The 23,247-nt window shown below is 41.0% G+C and overlaps 2 protein-coding genes and 1 long non-coding RNA gene across 3 annotated transcripts in view; 1 reads left to right on the forward strand and 2 right to left on the reverse strand.

Moving 5' to 3' along the window:
• Window positions 1–23,247, forward strand: part of LOC141729200 (uncharacterized) — a 50,520-nt gene that overhangs the window by 12,087 nt on the left and 15,186 nt on the right. The window contains exons 4-5 of the long non-coding RNA XR_012580542.1: window positions 941–1,031; window positions 19,412–19,490. This is a non-coding gene — a long non-coding RNA (uncharacterized LOC141729200). The remainder of the gene's footprint in view (window positions 1–940; window positions 1,032–19,411; window positions 19,491–23,247) is intronic.
• LOC102061974 (interleukin-8-like) lies at window positions 4,618–7,921 on the reverse strand. The gene is made up of 4 exons (XM_005495879.3): window positions 7,726–7,921; window positions 6,804–6,939; window positions 5,969–6,052; window positions 4,618–5,409 (listed from the first exon to the last, which is right to left on the reverse strand). The coding sequence occupies exons 1-4, from the start codon at window positions 7,784–7,786 to the stop codon at window positions 5,379–5,381; spliced, it is 312 nt and encodes a 103-aa protein (XP_005495936.1). The 5' UTR covers window positions 7,787–7,921; the 3' UTR covers window positions 4,618–5,378.
• On the reverse strand, window positions 20,030–21,315 carry LOC102062801 (interleukin-8-like). Its single transcript, XM_005495884.3, has 3 exons — window positions 21,212–21,315; window positions 20,902–21,037; window positions 20,030–20,117 (listed from the first exon to the last, which is right to left on the reverse strand). Exons 1-3 carry the CDS (start codon window positions 21,273–21,275, stop codon window positions 20,030–20,032), a joined length of 288 nt encoding a protein of 95 aa, XP_005495941.2. The 5' UTR covers window positions 21,276–21,315.

The following is a 23,247-nucleotide window of genomic DNA, read 5'->3' on the forward strand; positions in this document are numbered from 1 at the left end:
GTATATGCAGGGTACAGGACTATGCCAAGACATTGTGCTAAAAGCTGTGGCAACAAACATGAGGAAAGCATTTTTTCTTTCTTAAGAACCAAGAAATTAAAATAGCTAGTGAGTGCTGCTGTCAGGAGTAAACTGAGGTGGCAAGAGAATAAGCAAGTTAGGAGCATTCCATGAAAAACTGGCTACTGAAAAAAAAGCAACATTTGATTTCATTGAAATGCAGCATTTTTACCTTTGGTTTTCTTCTAGACAGTGAAAGTCCCCATAAAATGAAATTGATCAGGACATTGACTGAAAATACTAATTTCACTTAGCTCCAAATTCTATTTTGATGTGAGCTAAGATTAGTTTAATTTAGATGAACTTTGCCCTTAGCTCTTGAAAACAAGCTTGAATTTGACAAAATCATTGCTTTCTAATGAGGTTTTTTTTGGTTTGTTCAAATCTTCATTTTTCTAAGGGAGCACTGTCCCACCAGCAGCCTTTCCATCTGGATGGCCCTGGCTTGTATTCCATTGCACGCCATTTGAAACAAACCGCACAGGGGATTTTCCATGCATTTTCTTCTTTTTTTAATGGTAATTTTAGTACCAGAAGACCTTGCATGCTCTCCCTTATCCTTTCCTCTAAGCAGGAATAGTATTGTGAGAACTTTTCAACATGGAAATGACTCCAGCATTTGGCCTGCCAACAGGTCAGGTGTGTGCAGGTGGATTGACAGCTCTTTCCCATGTTCCTTCCTCAGCTGAGTCTCCTGCTGAGCTTTGTGAGATTGGTGTATGCAAAAACCTCTTGGGTTTTCCTTGGTGGTAACAAGGAGTGGGTGAAGCTGCAGTGTTCAACACGAACCAGCTACAGCAGAGCCTGTTTGCTTTGGCTCTTCTCATTGAGATTGTGCTCAGAGTGAGCAGTGCTTACATCAATTGCTTCTCTTTTGCAGGATCATGGGCTTTGCTCTCAGAGGTGAAGCACCAAACAGAGAAGAAAGCAGAAAATGAGGAACTGATGAAATTTTTGACTACAGGGGTGCAGTAAGTCAGCAAATCTAGATTTATTTGCTTTATTACTGGTCTGCTGCTGGCAATGTCTGGCTCAGCAATGAACGAGCTGGGTGGCTGTGCATTCCTTCATTGGTTATTGATAAGTCAACCACAAAGCTTTCAAAGAGTCAGGATTTTTGACAAGTCATTTGCTCTTCTGTTTGTATTGAGTGACTAAGTTCCTTGCACACAAAGGTCTGACACCTGCCTGGACAAACTCTTACTTTTCAGTAATAGCAAGAAAATGCAGGGGGTGTTCCAAGTTCAGCTCTTTGGTCCTTTTCTGGGCTTAGTATACCTTGCATCTCCTGTACTTTTTACACACATTCTCATTCCTTCAAGAAGTTCTGCATCAAGTAAAAAAGAAGCCCATATGGTCCATGCTCTCATTCACATCTTGTCTCACTCTTCATAAAATCTGCCACTGATGCTTTAGACACTCTTCACACAGAAATGGTGTTTTAAGCTTTTGCAATTTTATTAACATTTTGGCTTTAGCACAACAGCTGAATTCTGATTCTCCTGTCTGCTTACAAACTTGTAAAAACTGTGACCTTGAAAACAGAAGAGGAAAAGAAGAATTGTCAGTATTTTAAAAGTCTCCTTATCTCAGTGCAAACGTTATATATGTCTTTAATAAAACAATCAGGCTAAGAGAGTGGACTTATTAATTTGCTTCTCTTAAGAGCTATGAAACTTTCATCATTCTGGAAAATTATTTCAAGGAAAAAGCTAGAAATTGTGAATCTTAGGAGTGCAGCAAGAATGTTACTTTATGCTTAAAAATTATTGTTGTATTTGGCTGAGTCAGAAAAGCTGCTTAACTCTCCTTCTCGAAAACTGAAGGCTCTTTTGGAGGTAAGTTGATTCACTGGAGGTAAGTTGATTCGAATATGTTCTCAAGCCACTTGCCTAACAACTTCTTATTTCCACAGATTTTTATAAGGTGTCTATGTATCAAAAAGTTTTCTGCAAAAGATAAAAAATATTAGTATTTTCCTGAGTTCACCTGTCCTCTAGTTAGGAATAGGAGAAATGGACAGACTGATACTGGAGTTGCCAATGTGCACTTTGGGTAGTGCAGTCTTAGCTTCACTTTTCTGCTAGTGTTCTTGGCTGAGTCAGTGGAGATGGGTTCTGGGAAACCTAGTGCAACGCTTTTCTTTCAAAAAAATGTTGATCACGTACCTCATGAATTTGAACTTCCATGGAATAAGACAATTGGGTGTATCAGAGGTTGATGCTTGTTAAAATAAATGACATTTGTTAGTGATGAAAAGTTATTCAGCATAGCTGTGTTGAAATGTGCCCACAGAAGCTTGTAGAGACGTCACACTGCTGCCTGTTTCATGAAAGGGCACAGGAAACACTATCACTGAGCCTGGTTATACCTATAACCTTCCTGATTCTTCCACAGAATCTCCCTCTCCAGAATTCCACAGGGATTGTGAAGTAGTCTTTGCACTGACTGACACCAATGACTGTTACTAAAAGTAATTTAACTGCAGGTAATATAAAAGTCAATTTTCATGACATTTTCCAACAGCAGAGATCTCAGGCTTATTTTTATAGGTGGCAAAATTCTTGTTTCACCTGTGCACTCAGAAACAAAATGCTTATTTGCTGATCCCAAAGTTTCCATGGCAGTTTGTGTAATTTTCAAAGGATCCATTTCCTGTAGAGTTGCTCATGATATCTTGTTATAAACAAGAATAAATTCCTGAAACAAATCTGCAATTTAAGTCCATCCTATGCATAACTTTCCTGGAAAAATGGGGTTTTCCCTTGTTAAGTGATAAGAGCATAAGAAAAACAATAATTTGAGAATGGGAAGCAGTCCATAACCAAAAGCAAGTTAAGCACGTTTGTCACCTAACACAAAACCAGGATGTTTATGTTAGCCAACATTATGTTTATGTTAGCCAATATTCAGCACAGACAGAGAAATTGGGGCCGAGAAACTCATGTTTGCATTCTCTGTACTTCTAAGGAAGAGTTAGGAGTATTTTTCAGGGACTTTCCAGTATTTCTTCTCATGACTTCCTCTATAGTTTGCAGTGTTTATACATTTGAGAGAAAAATACTTTCATTATTGCAAGGACAGCAATCATAGACACTTGAGGAGACAAATTGCACTTCTTCGTACAAGAGCAGAGCTCCAGCAACCAGGCATGGGAAGGGGAGTTTGAGGAAAGAGAAATGACAGGAGGTCATGGCTTGGTCAGTTGATAGTTGCCACTTCTCTTGCCCCCCAAATTAACCTGTTGGTGCAAGAAGAAAATAAAAGTGGTTTGAAGGGAAGGTGAAGTAAAGGGGCCAAGAGAATAGCAGAGGACAGAAAGGATATGTAAACACCTCTGCTGCATTTCATGACGTGGAAGGCACTGAAATGAAAGACAGGTGATGAATGCACACAGCAGCTGTAAAGTGGAATGGTCTTCTGACAGTCTTGTAGAAAGACAGTTAAATGCTAAATGAAGTGACTGAGGGGAGCAGAAACTTTCATGGGAATGGGAAAAGGAGGAGATGGACAAGAGCAGGTAGTTAGCTGCAGGGAAATCTCAGGGTCCATCCTTTCCCTGTGGTGCAAACATCTGACCCTTCATCACCCACTGGCCAGCTGCCTGCTGAGTTACACAGACATGCACATGTACCCAGACAGACACAGACTGCAGGCCCTGCATGTCTCCAAAGTGAGCACTTCTCTCCCGTGGCTTCTGCATGGCCTGATAGCTGGAGGGCCCCAGGACACGTTGTTTAAGGTGGCAGAACTCTTCTGGCTGATGCCAAAATAACAATGGTGAAGGAGAGGACTGGCATCAAGCTTACTGAGAAGGGTCTTCAAGAAAAACCAAGCCAGAGACAGCTGTCTTATTTTATGATCCCAAATTTACCCAGCAAAAATCTCTCTGCTGTTTTATTACTATCTAGATTATAGATAAAAGTGAGATAAGAGTGTGCATCCCTCAAAAAAAACCAGTTATACTCTAGTTATAAATAATAGTCTTTAAATTATGCCCTTTGTCTCTTATTCCCTGTTTCCTTCTGGGAAGTTTTTAAGAGAGGGAGGAATCATGTGCTCAGCACACTGCATATCAGGGACCAGAATAGGAAGCAGTTGTTACATCAGGACAAGTGCTTGCTCTTTGGGTACCCAAAGTAAAGGTGGCAAATTCCTGTTTTGATGGTCAGATAGTGGCCTTTTGTTGTAGTAGTTACAAGTGTGAGGCTGAAGTGGACACTTAGTGGTGCTTAGGCATCTGGAAATAAAACTCTTTTATCTGCAAGGGAATTAAAGAAGGGGCCTTGCTCTAGAGCCCACTAGTCCCCATGGATTGGGAACAGACTGAAGAGAGGAGAGTGAGCTACTTAGCCCACCTTAAGAGTCTGTGTTAGTGTAGTCAGGAGTGCTTCCATAACAGGGAAAGTTATGGCACCATAGACTTAAAAATTTTCATTTCAGTTTCAGAAATCAGGCTGGCAAAAATAAAGTAGAATTTTCAAATAAAGCAAATGAAGATTTAAAAGATCAAGCAGAAAACCATTTTTTTTTTATTTAAAACTTTTAATAGTACATTTTTAGGAATAATTACACTCTCATGATCAAACTCTAGGTATGTAAAATACAGTTTTTTCCGTTAGCTGATGGAGTAGCTAATTAGACAGATAATCAAGTACAGAGTAATGAGATTGTGAATATTTCTCCACAAACAGATAGCAGGAATGAAAAATCCAGTAAAAATTAAATAAATTATAACTTTTCTTTCTTACATAGAAACCGCTCAATAAATACATTTATAAATACCATGGAAATCACGACCCATAAATACCAAATAGAGCATTACACATTCTGTAGGTTAGGTTTTTCAAGTGAGACATTACAGTTCACAGTCTGGCCACAGGCTGACTGTGGTTCAGGAAGCTGTTGTTGACACAACATACTGGTGCGCTCCAGGGGAGCAGGAGGATTCATCAGTTTGCTGGTGAAATAGCAAAATGATCAGGCTTAGTGTGAGTAAACTGTGCTGCAGGTGCATTGCACCTCACTGCAAATGTTTGGCTCAAGTGGCTGCCGAGGGTTCTCCATGTCCTTCAGCAAACCACTTTTCCTTCAGTGTCAGGGCAGCATGTCCTGTGGACAACACTGACCAAAGTGAGACTTCCTTAAATACACACAGTTAAATAAATAGATAAATAAATAAAACCATCCAGCATTAATATCATAACACGGGTGCAGCATGTGGAAGATTGTGCACTGCTTCAATGACGCTCTTCCCATATATTTCTCTTGACTGAGGAGCAGAAGCAGTTCCCAGATTTTTTCTGTCCTGGAGTTTCTTAGAGGGGAGAGTCAGAATTTTTTTGAGCCCTGTTAAGAGGTGAGAGAAGAGGATAATTTAAAATAAGGTTAAAGTTACCACTGCTTAGCATAGCACAAACAGTTTAGGGTGTGGGGTCTCTTTCCCATTCTTTGTGCTACCTTGAAGCACAGGGAGAATAAAGCTGATGTTTCAAAACTGATGAAATCCCACTGTGTGAATGCCTGGTGTCCAGCTGGGAAAGCTCTGCAGGACAAGCTTCTGCAGTTCCTCACAGCAAGAACCTCACTAGCTCAAAAATAGCAACTAAGTAAGGGGAAGATGACTTTTTTAAAGCCTTATTTTTCAAAGGGAGAAAAACACTTCTGTGCTTCCCTGCAGACAGAGTTGCTGGTAGTCAGAGGTTTAGTACTGACATATCAGCTTGAGCAAGGAGCCTGAAGCACAGCCAGAAAAACTAAGACTTATTCTATAGCTGAGCAGGAAGCTTCTCTGTTCTTTAAATCTGGTTAAGAAAGAATGGGAGGTATCAGCATAGAATCCTACAAACTGGCATTTTCTGGGAGGTTTGCCACTCAGCTGCCCAGACAGAAAGGTAATGGGACTTACCTGGCCATAATTGCCTTTACAATCAGCTGCACCCAGGGAGCAGTGGGCTCCAAGCACACCTCTTTGCCATTCTTCAGAGTAGCTCTGCAAAGCAGGGAATAAAGAAAAGTCAGAAAATTACTATATGGATTTATTTTACTCACAGAATGTAATCTTGCATTTTTAGATCAGATAGTGTCAATTAATCCCAGCTATTCCAGGTTAGATTTGGCTGTTTTGCTTTATACAGCTGAAGAGACCAGAACCATCCAGAACTGTGAGTCTCTGTGTCTGCTCTCAAAGCAGACACACATTCCCAAAAATTTTTCCCTCTATATATGAATACCTGTTTCAGATGTATTTATGTTACTAAAGCTTTCTTACACACTTATTGAAACCTCCAGTGGTGAAAAGGTTTGTTTGAGCAGAATAAAAACTTTAACATTTTAGTTCCTTTGCACTGTTCAGACCAGGTTAGGTTGGTTCACTGTTTCCCCAAATCTGCTTACTGGAATTCAGTTTTTCTCCTTGAGTCTGCCTGCCTAATGAATGCAGGATTCAAACTACATAATCACCTTGTATACTAAGAGCTGACAAGTCCATGAAGTTCACATTCTACTACTAGAAATGTTTCATATGTCCCCTGACAGCTGAACAATGGTCAGTTCAGCAATATGTAAGGTCATAGTGATGGTGAAAAACAGGGTGTTTCACTTAAAACTATCCCTCCCGAAATAAAAGCCAAGTCTGGCTGCATGAGGTCAGCATGCTGACTGTGGTGCTTGTGAAGCCTGAAAGCCCAGCAGCAGTGGCAGCAGAAGGGGAAGGGGAGGGAACCTCTTACAGAGCTACTTACATGACTTCAACGTTCTTGCAGTGGGGGCCGCTCTGTGTCAGCTTCACATCCTGAATGGACTTCGGGGGAATTAGCCCAGAGTGAGTGGCTATGCACTGGCACCGCAGCTCGGTTCCCATCCTTGCCAGGGTCCTGCCTGTGAGCACAAAGGGCACATTGGGGTTTGGCAGGTGCTCTTATGGTCCATGTATCAGACATAAAGCACAGCTGCTCTATTGTAACAACATTCTCAGTTAAAACACTGCATTTGTCCAAGCTGCCTAAATCCTCATCTTATGGGGAGGGTTACTTGGGTTCCAGGGGAACTGATGCCCTACTACATTGGAAACTAAATTAATTAATCTTTTAAAAATGAACCCACATATTTTGCAGTTACTAACCACACTGATTGCACAGTATGGTTAATTGGATTGTTTTAATATCTGGATAAAAACCTTGGCCACTCTGCAGAAGACAAAGCCCTAGATTTGTTCATTACTTGGAGGTTTGCCCATGTTCTATGTTCAAATCGTTTGCTCTCCCTTTCCAACTATGTATTACTTGCCTGAGGTGGCATGGCCACTAAGCAACAAATAAGAGATGATAAACTGTTATATGTGTGGGAAGGGAGAGAAACATTAAAGCACTCCAGAACAAAAATCTGTCTCTAGCCACAGAAGAACCTGTCTCTAGGTTATACACTTCAATAGAAACAGAAATAAAGCAAATGCAAGTTGCAGCCTTAAAATATTTCCCACAAAATGTCAATAACTCTTCAGTCTGAGGTCTACATGGTAGATTTCTGACTGAAGAGAGGTGCTGAAAATCTCTCAAAAGAGACTAACTTAGTGAGACAAATAGAAAGCTACCCTGCAAGGGCAAGCATCTCAGTTGATGCCTCGGCAAAACTGCAGCCAGGGGGAGTTTGAGAAGCTTTACTTACCTTGAGACACAGCTGCTGAGATCAGGAAAAGAGCCAGGACAGCTACGAGTTTGCTGTTCATGGTTGGACAGGAGTTTTTTGCTGGCCTGTTTAGGTCTGGTTCTGTGAGCTGGAGTCCCAAAGGGTTGTTGATTCCTGCTGTGTGTGGGGACTGTTGATTCCTGCTTATATACTGTTTTGTGCCCAGCCTCTGTTACTCTGCTGGCACAGAGATTGCGTTAGAGGAATTTCCCAGATGCAGTAAAAATGAGTCACATGACTATTGTGAAACTTCTTCCTAGATGATGAGGAATTATTCTGCAAATACAATTAATATAATGCATTAATTTATTAAAATATGTCTGTGATAGTCACACATTCCAATTATTTTGGTAGTCTTGTAAACTTTGTGTTTTTTCTAAAGCATATCCTTATTTAATAATGCAACTTTAGAAGGGTTTCAGTTACATTTATCAAAATAATATAATAAGTTAATATATAATATAATAATAATAGATTGTCACTTATTATTATTTTCTTCAGGGTTATAACTGTTCTCTGTAGATGTATCAGGTCTATACTTGAGATACTGAATTTCTTATTCCCACTTATGGTGACAGCTTCTGCTTACCTGATACAAGCCACCAGAGTGGAATTCAGGCTGTGCTGAAATTACTGAGAAGCTCTTTACTGGGTCATGATTTTACCTCAGCATTACTTTGACATCAAATATTTTCATTTTAGTTATTTTCTTCCTCTGTTCAAGGGACATGGTTCAAAGTAAATTCATCACTAATTCTTTGTGTCTAATAAATGCTGCAGTATTCAAAGCTTTCTGCTGGAAGCAGATGCTCAATTCTGAATGGATTTGAAAATCGTGCCTGTACTTTTCATGTTACACGTGTTAATGGATGATAAACAGAGGAAGCTTTATATGCAAGCTAAACAGCATGACCTGCTGAACACAGCTGATTTTGTTTCCTCCATAATTCCAGACATTTTTAACAAGTATTTCCTGGAATCTTTTCAGTGACAGCAACCCTAGGTCCTAGCAAAGGGACACAAGAGTGAGAGCTATGGCACTGTACAGAGTTTTCTGTTGGGGATCCTTGTTGTATGAATGCTGAGCTTCTATTTGCCATGGCTGGGGATAATAGCTTGCAAGGGAGACAATTCCTAGGGAGGATGGGATCAAATGCTGAACTTTTGCTTGAATTAAGATCTGTATTTTCAAACCCAGCTGGAATGTGTGTGACTGGGAGAAAGCCTTCTGTTTCAGTGCAGTAAAAACACCGTCCTTTTGACACGATGACTTTTGCTGCTTGTAGTCTTCAGACTCAAAGCTTTGTGGTTTTGGGATCTGTGGATTGAATGAGGCACTTCTCCCCAAATCTGGGGCCTTCATAAAAATTCAATCCTCTTTAGCATGTATAGCATTGCAGTTTATTTAAAGTAAGAATGTTTGTTTGCCCATAACTTATTGTAGTTTCCAGTGTACTACCACTTATCATTAACTTGATAAGAGGAACTTTGTGATAAAAATTAATTCGTTTCCTATCACTGTGTGGGCTATGCCAGAATAAGATCCAGCAGCTTTGTCACTCCTAACTCTTACTGACTATTAAGTTGACAAAAGATACTGGCTCCTGATAGTGCTGCTCCTTAACTGTGTCTCTTAGACAACTGCAATGAAAAATATATTTAGTTCTCTAAAGATGTGAATCAGGAGAGCATTGTGCTAGGAACTTAGGGTTATATTTTATTGCTAATGTTCTGTTATGATGTATATGTTGTGTGGTTTCACTGGTGCCAGATTGTAGATGTTGGAGTTTTAACCAGTTTACTTGAAAGGTTTTGCTGGTTTTTTTCTTTTGAGTTCTCTCTGTGTCTCCACATATGTATGCACACACACAGAGGTTAAATTAACATTTGATTAGAGATCACACTTTTCTTAGTTACTACTTGCAGCCTTATTCTATAATTTTGATGTGTGCTGAAATGTTATCAATATCTGAGGAAATGAAAGAGAATTCCCCTTCAAATCCCCAAGTGAAATCAGTGAGTTCTTGTGCTCCTGACCACCAGGCTCAGCTATTTCCTGCGTGTGGCAGTAACGGATCTGCAGAAATCCCCAGGGCAGAGCTGAAGCCAAGAGCCTGCTCCACCTATGATGAGCCCTGCCCTGAACTAAGAGTGAGTATCTGTCCAAAAGAGCAGGATGTTTGTAATGGAATATAAATCCGTGCACTTTTTCACCAAAGTTGCAGTTTCATTGGGACTGTGTGAAGGGGGAGTAAGAGAGACAATATGAGGTGTGAAAACGTTGAGGCATGAGATCAAGCCCAAAGGCCAGGCACTCCTGAGCTGTGTTTCTGGGAGTGCCATGTTTTGCCCAAGCTCTCCCTACATCCCTTCAGCACTGTGCCCAGGATCTCATCCAGGCTTTTGTCATGACAACTGCAAATCCATTATGGGATTGTGGCAGCTCGTTTCCCTGCCAGCCATCAGAGATGACTTGTGCAAATGGAATTGCTGCTCCTTTGGAAGGATGGCGTCACTGAGTGAGCTGATACCGCCGCGAGCAGAGACCTTCCTTCCAGGCTAAACCCTGTAAAAACCACGCTGGCAGGGAACAAAACAGCGCTTACACAACAGTCTGACTACTGAAAGAATACCGAAAAGGAAGCAAATACCTCCCGTGCCTATGTTCTAAGGCAGGATACAGCTTGTGTTCCCCATGTTGCAGGATGGAAACTAGTGGTTTGTTGTGACTCATCAGCTTGTCTAATAAGCACAAAAGTCAAAAGGTCATCTTTAGGATCTTGACTGGGACCCGTTAGTCTTTGCATGTAGCAAAGGATGCCCCTGCACAAGGGACACACTAAGGGGGATTCCGGTGTACTGAGGCTGACCTTCAGTCCATAACTGTTTGAGTAGCTCCAGGTCCAGAAGAATGCTCCAGCTCCTGAGCTGATAAATTTACCCTGAGAAAATTGAGTCTGTTTTGTTTTAGGCAAATTCCATCCTCTCCCTTGAGAAGTTGTGCAAACAGACCCAGGGGCCCAGGAGGCCAAGCTTTTGCTGGAATGAGGTTTCAGCTGGTCTGTCAACTCCTGCCTCCTGTGTGTCCTCTGTTCCAGCTACTCTTGTACCCAGGGAAAATCTCACTCTGGCCTCTGAAACCACCTCCTTTTGCCCACAAGGGCCTTGACATTCAGCTGCCATTCGACTTGAGCTGCAGAGGGCTGAAGGGACAAATACTGGAGCTGGGAAACAATCGCTTCCGCTGCTCAGAAGCTGTGCCCAGTGTTGTGCAAACACTTGTGGAAGTCTGCAATGAGGCAATGGTTAGGGAACAGACACGCAAAAAGCAAAATATCTGCTGGACATCAGAATTGCTATAGGGGGAAGTGATAGCAAGGAAAGGAGAAAGGTTTAGGACAGCTTGTGGAGTTTTTTCAAACTTCAGTGTTTAAATATAGATGGTTATGTAGCCTTAGTCAGATCACAGCAAGTGCTGGACTTTCCTGAATCCCTCTGGAATCACAAAGTAGCAGCACAGCTTTTAGGTTGATTTGCCTTTTAATGTATGTATTTATAAAAACAGTTGTATGTTACTGCATAGTCATTTTTGATATGTGTTTCAGCTCTGCTTGAAAAGATTCAATTCTGTATCGTAGCTTCCACTTAAAAAATTGTTGTGCATTCCATGAAATGCTTCATTTGCTCTAACTCAACGTGAAAATGCATTAAAAATATTAATATAAGGTGTAAAGTAATAGAAGAAAAGGATGCATTAGTATCACCTGTAGTGTTAACATACAATACTAGAAAATATTAACAAATATACCTACTACAAATAAAATTTATCTACGTGCTGTGAACAGAAGAGATACTAAGTCCACCTAGAGAATTGTTAGGCACCACCACCTGGGCTTTACCTGCCCCATAAGGCTGCATTTATTGCTTATCTTGCATCTGCCTCTTATCAGCTGGGCCAGAGGCATTTTCTGACTATGCAAGTAGGACCTGGAAGTGGCAGGAGGAAACACATGGTGAGTTTGAAGAAATTTGTGCCAGGAACTTTTGATTAAATTAGAGGAGGTCAGTGGCCATAACACACATCACACCCTCATCTCTGACTCTCATAACTGAGATCTGTTTGGTGTAAAAGCTGTAATATGTAACTTTGATGACCCAATGGATCTCAGGCTGATGGACAGGTAAAACCTTGCTGCTCACCAAAGCCTGGTGGTGCAGCTGCAGGGAGGAACAGTGGAGATGTTCAGTCAGCTCATGGATTCACATCTGAGTCCTAAGCTGCTTCCACAAGGGGGCTGCTGGGGGTCAAACTTCAAACCCCACCACCCACCCTGGGGCCCACAAAACTGACCCCACAGGGCACTCATGGCATTTTTGAGTCCTCCATCACTCTCATCATGTGTGCCTAGTCTGATGAATGCTGCTAGAATCTGCACTTCAGTGCTTTCTACCTCAGAAATCAGATTTATATGGCCAGCCATAAACAGTGTGAAGCAAGTCACTAAGACAAAACATCTTTTTAACTGTAGAAAGAAATTAACAATAAATCAATGGGAATTGACACATCAACAATAATGTTAAGCTATATAACCATTCACCATGACCCTGGAAAAGCAACACAGAATAAATACGTAAGCTGCAAAATCCTTTTATATAATAAAGAATGTGGTCTGTTAGGGTGTCAGATAGAACATGGTGCTCATAATGCCAAGGTCACAGGTTTGATCCCCATATTGGACTTTCACATAAGAGTTGGACTTGATGATCCTTCTGGGTCCCTTCCAACTCAGACTAATCTGTAAACTAACATGAGAGAAAAATATTGACCTAATATTTTCTGTTATATTGAAGTAAATAATGTGGTTTTTTTCTTTGGAAAGACGACTTCTAAACTTCTCTTGGTATATATGTGTATGTGTGTCTTTCTGCCTGCATCTTCCTGTCTGCGAGTGGAAACTGCAGCACAACAAACAGAAGTAACAAGGGTGATGTAGTGTCTCTATTTTTAGCTGCTCCCTTCTGAAATCCCTGAGCTCCCAGTCTTTACCCCCAGGCTTACAGTGACTTGGAACTGTTGATGAGACAGGAGGTATTTCAGGTATCAACCCGTGCTTGCTTGCACCTCCCTTTCACCCAGTCATATCCCATTTAGTCACTTACAAACACTCTTCATTCCTGATCTGGTATTCCTGTCGTGCACCCAGCATCTCCCTGAGATCTCTCCTGTGTGCTGAAGGTCAGCCTAGAATGTTTTACTTCTGTAGGAGCTCTAATTTTTTTCCTGTGTCAATCACTTTGGCTACTTCCTGCAGGGAATTTCTCCTAGTAGTTTGTTGCCTAATCAGTGACTCTCCCAAGGTCCTTCTGCAGTTCTTCATAGATAAGCCTTGTTTGCACATCATCATTTATCATCACCAGAGTACTTCAGCTCATGGCAAATGACCTTCCCAGATCCTGTGTGGGATGGCCAAACCTAGCAGGACCCCACACAATGTGGTGTAAGAATCCCTGGGTGATGTCCCTTCATCAATGAAAATTGATAAATTGATCTTTTCATTCTGCCCTTCATCTCCATGTATTCATCTGTTACTTATCCATTTCCAAGACATGTTTCTTTGCCTCATTATTTCCAATGTTTAGTGAGGGCTGTGAAAGCATTTCAGAAAGGCAGTTTGGCTCTGCCTGTGAGACCTATCACATCTGTCCATACTGTCTTGTTTTCATCTTCAAACAACTGCAACAAGTGTGTGAGAGATGACTTCCTTCAAAGCTACACAGATGCTTCTTTATTATGTGTTTATTCATGTGTTTGCTAATTGTATCCATTCTGTTTCTCTTTCAGTCAGGCCATTTAGGGGTAACTAACTTCATCTTGTTTATTCTCATCCTTACAACACTTAAACACTTTCATTAACCTTGAGCTTCTTGATCTATCACTGACAGAAGTAAAGAGGGAGCGACAGCAAAGAAAATAGCATGAATCAGCAACCATCTCAGGGAAAGAAAAATAATCAACTGTAATGATGTAGCAGAGGGGGCATTCTCATCAGAAATTATGGCATTCTCAGCAGCAATGCTTTCTCTCATTTCACATCCTTGCAGAAATCCAAGGTTTATTCTTCCTTGACTTTTCTTTGACTGGTGACTCAACATTGTCCTTGGCCCTGTAATTAGATTAAGTATAAAGTAAATTCAGAAATTAAAGAAACAATTAATATTAATACAAGCTAAGGGAGAGCAGTAAGTGCTCACCAATCATTAATTACTCATTTTTACTGTGCCAACCAATGGACATTTGTGCAGAGAAAAAAAAAAAAAAACAAAACCAAAACTGTTCCTGCATGAACTGCTCCCACAGAAAGAACTTTCATCTGCCTGTGTGCAAAGTAGGGATTTGATTGTAGTTGTCTTCAGCAGTGAAAGATCTTGGAAATGCCAGCTGTCTGTCTGAATTACACCCAGAAAGAGGAAGTGAGTTTTTGGGACCTTGGTTTTTGGAGGTGTCAAACACATAAAATGTGCTGTCTGTCAGCAGATGTTTAGGGCCATCATAGCCATGGCCTTTTGGGTTGTTTAACACACCAGGAAGATATCAAAGGAAACTGTTTCGCTCCTCAGGCATGTAGAAATATTGCTTTAGAGAGAACTGATGGAAAGAATTACCTATGCCTGAAGAGGGTGAACATTTGCATGCCAAGAATTTAAGTAGCCTTCTAAAATGAGCTTTTAGGTGCAGGTGTTCCAGGAGAGGGAACAGCTCACCTGGCCAGCAGAGTCTTTACAGCGAGCCGGATCCAGGGCGCAGCGGGCTCCACGCACACTTCCCTGCCATCTCTCAGCGTAGCTCTGCCAGGAAAGGAGCACAGGAGTTAGGGCCAGGTGTGTCCCTCACACTTCTGCTAATGGCTGCAAATTTCTCTTAGCCAGTAGATGAAGGACTTGTTTGGTTTTGTCTTATGTGTTTGGGGGTTTTTATGAATGATGTCAGTATAGGTGTTTATGCTATAATCTTATGATGAACCTAATGAATTTTCTATTTGGTTTCAGTTCTCTATCTGGCCACTCTTTAGCAGATCTTTCAGGAACTTAATTATCTTTAAAAGTATTTCTTTTAACCAAGCCTGGCTTAAATTACCAATGCCTAGTGAGGTGGAACAGGATGCCATGCAGTGCTGCACAGAGGGTATAATTGTATAACCATTATTTGTTTAAGAAACCGTAGTGAAAGCATAAAAGCCTGACAGAGCCTTTCTGTTTGCTGACTGCACTGCTCTGGTTCCTGTGAATAGTTCCAGGAGTGGTTTTAAATGAAGCTTACTGTATCTTTTGTTTCGTACCCACATGGAGTACAATCCAAATTCCCCACTCCTCAAACAGGGAAATGCTCCATGTGAAATTCTGACACAAGAAATAACTTGGGGCCTTTCAAACTTTGCCACATGCAGAGGAAACCATTTTAATTCATGTCAAGAGGATCAAGCTTGTATCTTTGATTCTTCAATGTCTAAGTTATTAATTGTGCTCTGTGTTGTGGGGATCTGATTCTCCCCTCTGATGTTCTTCATAAGTAAGATGACAGAAAGAGAATTAAAATACTGTCTGGAAGCTGCTAGTAACACTGGCTGGGAAATAGCTTATTCATTTGGACATAGGGCCTCATCCCTGATACTTGATGTCTCTGAGGCTTGCTAGGGAAACATCCTGCCACTCAAAGTACTTGAGTAAAAAGGATGAGAAATGCCGGGTTGGTTCCTCCTGTAGGAAGCAAAGTGCTGCTGAGGAAAAGTGCTCACATGATTTCCACATGTTTGCAGTGAGGTCCTCTTTGGCTTAATCTCACATCCTGAATAGTCTTGGGAGGGATGAACTTGGAATGAGTGCTTATGCACTGGCATTGGGAGCTTCTTTCATCTGTCTTCTCCAAGGCCTTACCTGTGGAACAAAATTCTGCTGTCTCTGGGTACATGAATAGTGTTTTTATTTGCCCCCCTGTAAAGCAAACTGCATTCTCTCCTGTAGCCTCATTCTTGTTTCTCAGACAGATTTGCTGCGTGCTAAGATAAAAGTAATTGCATCTGCACAACACAGCAGCTGCGTTTTCAGAGCTGTTGATGTGCAGGTGCATTTGAGTTTAAACTTGGATTTCTCAGGTTCTGCCATGATCATCTGATCATGGCAGATTCGAATAAGATATTCCTTATTCTTTCTTGCAAACAGGATAATTCTTGCTCTGTCATCAACCTGCCTACTAAGAATAAAATTGCAAAAAGGATAGAATTGTCAATTTTAAAAGAAGATCTTTATTGACATATTTAGGGGAAAAGGTCCTATTTTAATTCAAGCACTTATTAAAATCTAGAGACAAGCATATATTGTAGCATAGGAATAAATCCATTTGCAGACAGAAGCATATTTTACTCCTGGAAACATCCACAGCATCCTAAGAGGTACAAATGATCCTTTTTGCTTCTGAATGACAGTTTACCGAGGATGCACTTCTCTTGCAAAAAGTTGTCATGGACATAGCATAAGCCCACTTGCATTTGCATGTGTATACTGATTAATTGCTTACATGATTTTTAATAAATAATTTTCTTACCTTCTGACCCTGCCATTGAGACCAAGCAGAGAACCAAAGTGACAGCAAAAGATTTGCCATCCATTGCTGTGCAGATTTTCTTCTTGACAGAGGTCCTGCTCTGGTGCTGTTTCCCACCAGGTTTTATACCTGAAAGGTGCACTCCCAGCAGCCTGAGTGCTGAGAGGTGGGATCTGCACATGCAGGTTTCCTAACACAGGAGAGCGTTGCATAAGAAACCCAAACTTCTGTACAGTCCATTCAGTGGCACTTCAAACTTTCCTGCCTTTTGCTGCTGTATATTTTATATTATTCTTTAAATTGTTGTTATCCATCACTTTCTGTTTGCACTTCTTCATGGAATATTGACATTAGCCAACAATACTAAGCTTGCACTTGGAAATCAATGCAACATTACCAGACATCTCTCCAAGAGAGAGCCAAAATAAAGAGACTTTTCCCCTGCTCTGTGCATATAGAACTTCTGTTCAGCTCTTTGCATCATGCTGAAGTGCCTTGTGCACAAACATTTACCCAGCATAATTACAAGAACTTTTCATCCCAATCTTGCACACTATATTTTGATATGAATTGGATGAAGTTATTTGGTCAGTGTTTTATGAAGACAAGACTCAACTAGTTTCTCCTGCTCTCTGAAAGGATTTTGTCTTTTTCAGTTTGGCTAAAGGGATTTAGTTATTCTGTACTGAGAAGTCTCTCTAGTCATTAAGGAGGAAATGATGAGCTTAAAATGACTGAGGCATCATCACTAAAGTCACTTAAGCTCTTCTGAAACTTTAATCTGTTCATAATATGAAAGGAGAAAGTATCTGGCAGTAAGGGCTGTAATGATACTTGGTTAAAATAAACACTTAGGAAGTTGCTTGTTTTTCTTTCTAACCTCATGCTTTTAGAATAATCACAGGTGTTTAAGACAGCAGATAAACACATGTCATAAGTGACTTCTACCGAAAAGGAAGAGCAGCCCAGTCTGGTGAAGGTAGACACCAAGTCAGAAGAGCCACAGTGCTTCACTTAGCAGCCTCCAAGAGCACCAAAACACATTTTTGGAAGCATAAGAGAGGTTGTTGTGCTTCCAAGGAAGGTATTCTGTGACTGTACACAGAATAGAGATGTGATATGTTGGAATTTTTACCCTTGGAATAGCGTCTCACCAATGAGCCTACAGAGGAAGGTGCAGATGCTCTGCCCAGGGTCCTACAAGTGCAGCCATTGCTGACATTTAGGACAGAAGAACTGATGAGAAAAGCCCTTTCTCAGCTGTGGTTCAGCTCCCAGTAACCTGACTGGGATTTTGCTGGTGACAGAGGTTATGCCTATCTGCATTACACTAAAACTGATGCCAATCCTTTAGGATACACCCAGATTTTTATGGCTGTGCAGATCAAGTGGTCTTTCCCAACCTCTCCCCATTCTTGGCTGATACTTGCAACATCCTTATCTCCAAATTACATCTCTGAAAGGAGATATCTTATAAAAATCCCTCAGGATTATTTACAGGAAGGCTTAGACTTGTAAGACAAGTCTGAACAAAACTTGTCTCCTTGAGAAACCTTGACTCCTTCGCATTCTGAGGAGTAGCAGCCTGTACAATGCTGTGCAGTGGGACAGGGGCAAATATGGGGACAGGGAGGAAAATGTGGTCAGAACAGTTGTCCTCTTGCACAAGAACTTGCTCAAACACTGCCAAAAACTCCTTTTATGTCTTGCACCATGAGCAAACATGAGATGATTGTGCAGAATATGGAGTGGCTTCTTGTTGGAAAAGACTAAACCTAAACAAATATCAAAATATTTGCTCAGCTTTCCCACTTCACAAGTGTTTGCTGCTTGAATTTCAACATTCCTCTGTAAATTGCTCTGCTACAGGTAGATATAAGGCCATATAATTGGAACTCTGTGTCTTAGGATTTCCCCTGATGTAGTCCTCCCCCCTAACTGGAGTTAGGGAGGATGCTCAGTGATTTCCTTAATGTTTATCAGATTTCCCTGTTTCTTTAAGCTAGTGAAACCCCTTGTTCACTGCCATGTTCTCAGGTGCTGTGCTGTCAGAGCACCACACTGCTATGGCCTTGTGATTTCTGTGACTAACCAGTATGTGGTCATTACTATCTGGGCATTTTATTGTCCAGACTTCTGAAAACACTGACAGGAAAGAGGAAGACAGTAGATAACTTTCATAATTCCTCTCATTATCTACACCTTACAGAGGCAGCAATATGCTGTTTCAGTTTGCTGGCTCCCACAAATGAGATCCTCCCCTTGCCCTTCTTGGAACCCCTTATGAGATACAAACTGAAAGAAAAGGCTTCCTCTTTTTTTCAGTTCTCTGTTCCAACAAGGAAATTAATAACAAACAAAATTGAAGGGAAAACATTTCAACAAGTATTTATTAGGTAGGTAAACATAAAAATCTTATAAAAATAAATAAGTAAACAAATAAATAAATAAATAAATATTGTTCTATAAATTAATAAATAATAATTTTTTTTCTGGCCAAAAGACAGCATTAAAATATATGTTTATACCTTCACAACACTCATTCACAATAAATAATTATGACACAAAACCTGATGTACAAGAATCTTGACGTGTTAGTTGTGGAACTCCCCTCTTCATCCAGTAGCCCACTGCAAGTGCCAGTGAGCCAGGTGCACTTGAAGTTACTTGTCCATGCTTTGCTGGGAAGAAATTGTTGCTGGTCTCTTCCTAAACTGTTAGCACAAAGGGAATGAGTCATTTAGTGGAAGTTCCACTGGGCATGCACTGCACTGTTGCAGCTGTGTCTAGCAAAAATTATTCCAGAATCATCTCCATATTCCTTCACGAGACATTTTTCCTGCCTTCTTGTTGAGGTGGCAGTGGTTTCTTTCCTGCATAATGAGACCAGTTTAAAAGACTAAAAGTATGGTTATCAACTAACTACAGACCAGGGAATCCATATTCTAAATGATGTGACATTGTGAATGTAGGAGGCAGGAGGAGGTGAACTGTCAGAAGCTGGGTGAGTGTCTTCCCTATCTTGCCTTGCTGGAGAAGTCAGGACATTTTTCTTCTTTGTTTTAGGACTCTGTCTCAGGTTTGGTGTTGGCCCTAGAAAGAAAGAAGATGGAAAAGGAAGCGATTAAAAACAACCATATAACAGGTAAGACTTGCTGGTGTCAGCTGAAATCCACCACTCTCTGCTTCTGTACCCAGGACCCTGAAAAGCTATGACAGAACCCAATGGACACGGGTGTGTCATAGCATTCCCAAAATGATTCAACAGCAGTGCATTTCCATCATTTGATGCTTCACTTGACAACTGGAGCCTGTTTTTCCCCCCACTTATCTATGTGCCAGTAGTTTGAAAAACTGACTGCTGCTTTCTGCCACTGCAAGCATGAGAAAACCAGTCAGTTAATACTCAGATTCTCTGAGCACTTGTGCTGCAGGTTTCCAAAATGCATCTGCCTTAAGGGAGAGGAAGGTAACCTTCCCAGAGATGTGTGGCACAGTAAGGCTTCAATAGCTAATGCTGTAATTAAGGCTCAAAGCAATCACAGTGTTTGTTACAATTAGTGAACACAAAGGCAATAACTGCCTGAGGAGACAGAATTTTGGAGCCCTTCACACCCGTCTGTGTTTGGTAGTTCAATTAAAATACTGCTTTTCAATAAGCTGTGCTTATTGAGGAGAAATTACTCACTTGTCCAGAATTGCCTTGATGATCAGCTTCACCCAGGGAGCACTGGGCTCCAGGCACACTTCTCTGCCATTTCTCAGGGTAGCTCTGCAACAGGGAAGAAAGGAAGAGAAAAGGGCTGTTCAGTGAAATCCAAGGCAATGTCTCCTTTCTCTCATAATAACATCATTCTAGGCATACACTGACATGTTCCACTTTAAGCTGTATAAACTGAGGCTGTAGCCTAACATAAAGGGATCATTTTCACTGGTTTAGTATATTCTCATATCTATTTGATGCATTAAACCATCTGCAGGGCTCTCCCTCTCTTCAAAACTGTTTTTTTTTCCCCCAACTGGCTTGGTGTCAGTCTTTCACTGAAGAGTTAAATCTTTCCATCCTGATTCAGAAATTGTACTGCCCAGTCCAGAGGAGCTACCAGTCCATAGGAACCTGGTTACTTACAGAAAAAGTTCTGGAATGTAACTGGAACGATTTGAATGCTAATGGTAGTTTTTTTCATAGACTTGAGCCGAAGTGTGCTCATTTTTTTGACCTAACCCTTAAAAAGTATATTTTTATCTCTTGCTCAGCATGGCTCCATGCATTTTCACAAGCCAGTGGAATTCAGAGTTTTAGAAAGTTATTTGCTGCCTGATGACTGCGAATTTAGGTAAAAATACTGCATGCGTTCAACAAGTAGAGATTGGCAAAACAACCCTCAGTTCCCAACACATAGCACATTGTAGGAGCAGGGAATGTTGTTGTCCTGCTTTCTAAGCAGCTGCTTCTACAGACTGCTCACACTGCTCACAGAACACTTGCACACTATCCAGAGCAAAATCTGCTTCCTTCTTGTTAAGTAATCAGGAAGTTTTTGCAAAACACTTACATGACTTCAACATTCTTGCAGTGAGGTCCACTGGGGGTGAGGTTCACGTTTTGGATGAACTTGGGATGGATGAACTTGGAATGAGTGCTTATGCACTGGCACCGGAGTTCGATGGCTGAGCGTGGCACTGCCTCACCTGGAAAAAAAAAGCAGTGGAGTCGTTCACTATTTTCACAGGAAGCACAACTTGGGGGTTTTTGCTGACAGCACTGGGAGAGCCCTCTGCTGCACTGGTAAGACAGCACAGTGTCTCCCCTCCAGCATTTCCTCTGGCCACTAGTCAGCAGAGCTCGAGGGAAGGTTTCTTTACCTTGTGCTCCAAGTGCTGAGATCAGGAGCAGGATCAGCACAGCAGCCGCAGTCTTGCCAATCATGATGCAAGAGAGTGTCTTCCTGGTGTGGCCTGGGCCTGGTTGTGTGGTGGAGTGAGCTGTGGCAGATCCCAGGGTGACAAGTGCCTGTGTTCTGGGGCAGGCTGTGTTTATATCCTGCCTGGCCAGCTGGGGCACTCCGGCATCACAGGGACGGGGGGGTCATACCCGGGAAACTCCGAACCTGCGAGATGCGGCTGAGCTCTGAGTCACAGGTCAATGGGTAAGCCCCTTTCCCCTGGTGACCACAAAGCTGCTTCTCACTCATAGAAAACACTTTATGAAGTAAAGACATGTAGAGTTGCCCTGCAGTGACCTGTGTGGAGTCGGTAGAGAGTTTGTAATTTGTTCTTGGAATAATTTTTATGTGTACTTGTGTCCTCCTTGTGACTTTCTACCACAGCTCAAAGGCATTTGCTCTGTGATTTTCTATCTCTGTGTGTTTGGACTTCACTTTTATTTTTTTCTGTTGTAAGACATGACAGAAGTAGGAGCCAATAATTCTAGAAATTATAGATACTAGCTCTCCATATCCTTATATTCATGTACATTTTAAAAAACTGTTTTATATGCTGAGATAACTTTACCAGAAATATTTACGGTATTCTTTTGATGAATTCAAATCTAGATTCACTGAAATAAGCAATGGTACCACTGAGACTCTGTAGAACCATTGAGAACAAACAGAATATGATACAATGAATTCCTTTGTCTAACCTAAGGTAGATTTTGTTTTTTGAGAATGACTGCTTCTTCTGAAGCAAAAACTTCTTAGTTATTTGCTGCTTTGAATTTGGGCAAAGGAAAATTCTAAAAGCTGCTGTAGGATTCTGCTTCTGAAAAAAAGTGAGGCACTTTTGTGAATTTAAATTTGACCCTGTAAAGAGAAGATTTCTTCTGATTATGATGGAAATAAAGAAAACTGAAGATGGGATCATGAAGAAGGATTATTCTGACAATGTCAGAGGTGTTCAACCATTTCTTTCAACAGTAGACACAAATACTATAATACAACTAGGCCTTATTTGGGTTAAACAATAAGGACTCTCATTACTGTTCCTCTGCCAGGTAATGGAGAAGTCAAAGGAACAAAACATAGGGCCAAATATGAATGAATGCAGGCTATTTTTCTCTGACTGATCATGAAGGTCTCAGAGATTTACATATGCCAGACTGAATTCCAGTTCCCATTACCATATCTATCCCTGTCTGTAGTTTATAAATTGCCTTAGAGCACATTATCTGAACAGTAGCTATTCCAGAAGCTATGGAATTAAGCACCTGGTTTCCTTGTTACTTTTGTGTGCAGCAAATACAGCTGGATTAGTTAAGAGATAAATAGAAAAACCCCTCATCACAGCCCTTGCTTGTCTGACCTGAGGTCTGCCTGGGGATTCTCCTCTTCAATCATGGCAATCAGCAGGTGTCTAGGAATGTGTTAGAAAAGACCAAGTGTCTTTGAGACTTATCCCTAGCAGTCTGATTCTGGTTTCGTTTGCTGCCTCCTGATTCTTTTACAGGATTACAAGAAGTAGATATTGATCCTTATCCTTGATTTCCACTAGCTTCATATTTCTGTAAGCTTTATCATATCTCCAGGTTAACCTCTTTTTACCAAGTGTTGTCCTGTCCAACAGACTGGATCGTTTGTTCCTGTCTCTGGACTTTTTATTTTCCCCTCACACTTCATTTCCATGCAGAGCAAGCTGTTTACAGAAATGCAAGCTAGAGCATCAATGGAAAAGTCTTCTAGCCTGCATACAAGGAGAAAATGGGAAGATGAATTGCAGGGCCTAAGGAGTGTGGATTTTTTTCCCAAATATTTCCAACAAACTGTTATTCCTCTTTAATTTCACAAATTATTTTCTGTATCCCAAGTAAGAAGATATTCTTTCTGGACTCTATATGCAATGAAGCTTTTATCCTTTGTTCTCTTTGTGCAAATCCTTCTGCCTGTTTGGTCTTAAGGAAATGC

The sequence above is a fragment of the Zonotrichia albicollis genome, chromosome 5 (genome assembly GCF_047830755.1).
Source record: "Zonotrichia albicollis isolate bZonAlb1 chromosome 5, bZonAlb1.hap1, whole genome shotgun sequence".
Classification (NCBI taxonomy): Eukaryota; Metazoa; Chordata; class Aves; order Passeriformes; family Passerellidae; genus Zonotrichia; species Zonotrichia albicollis.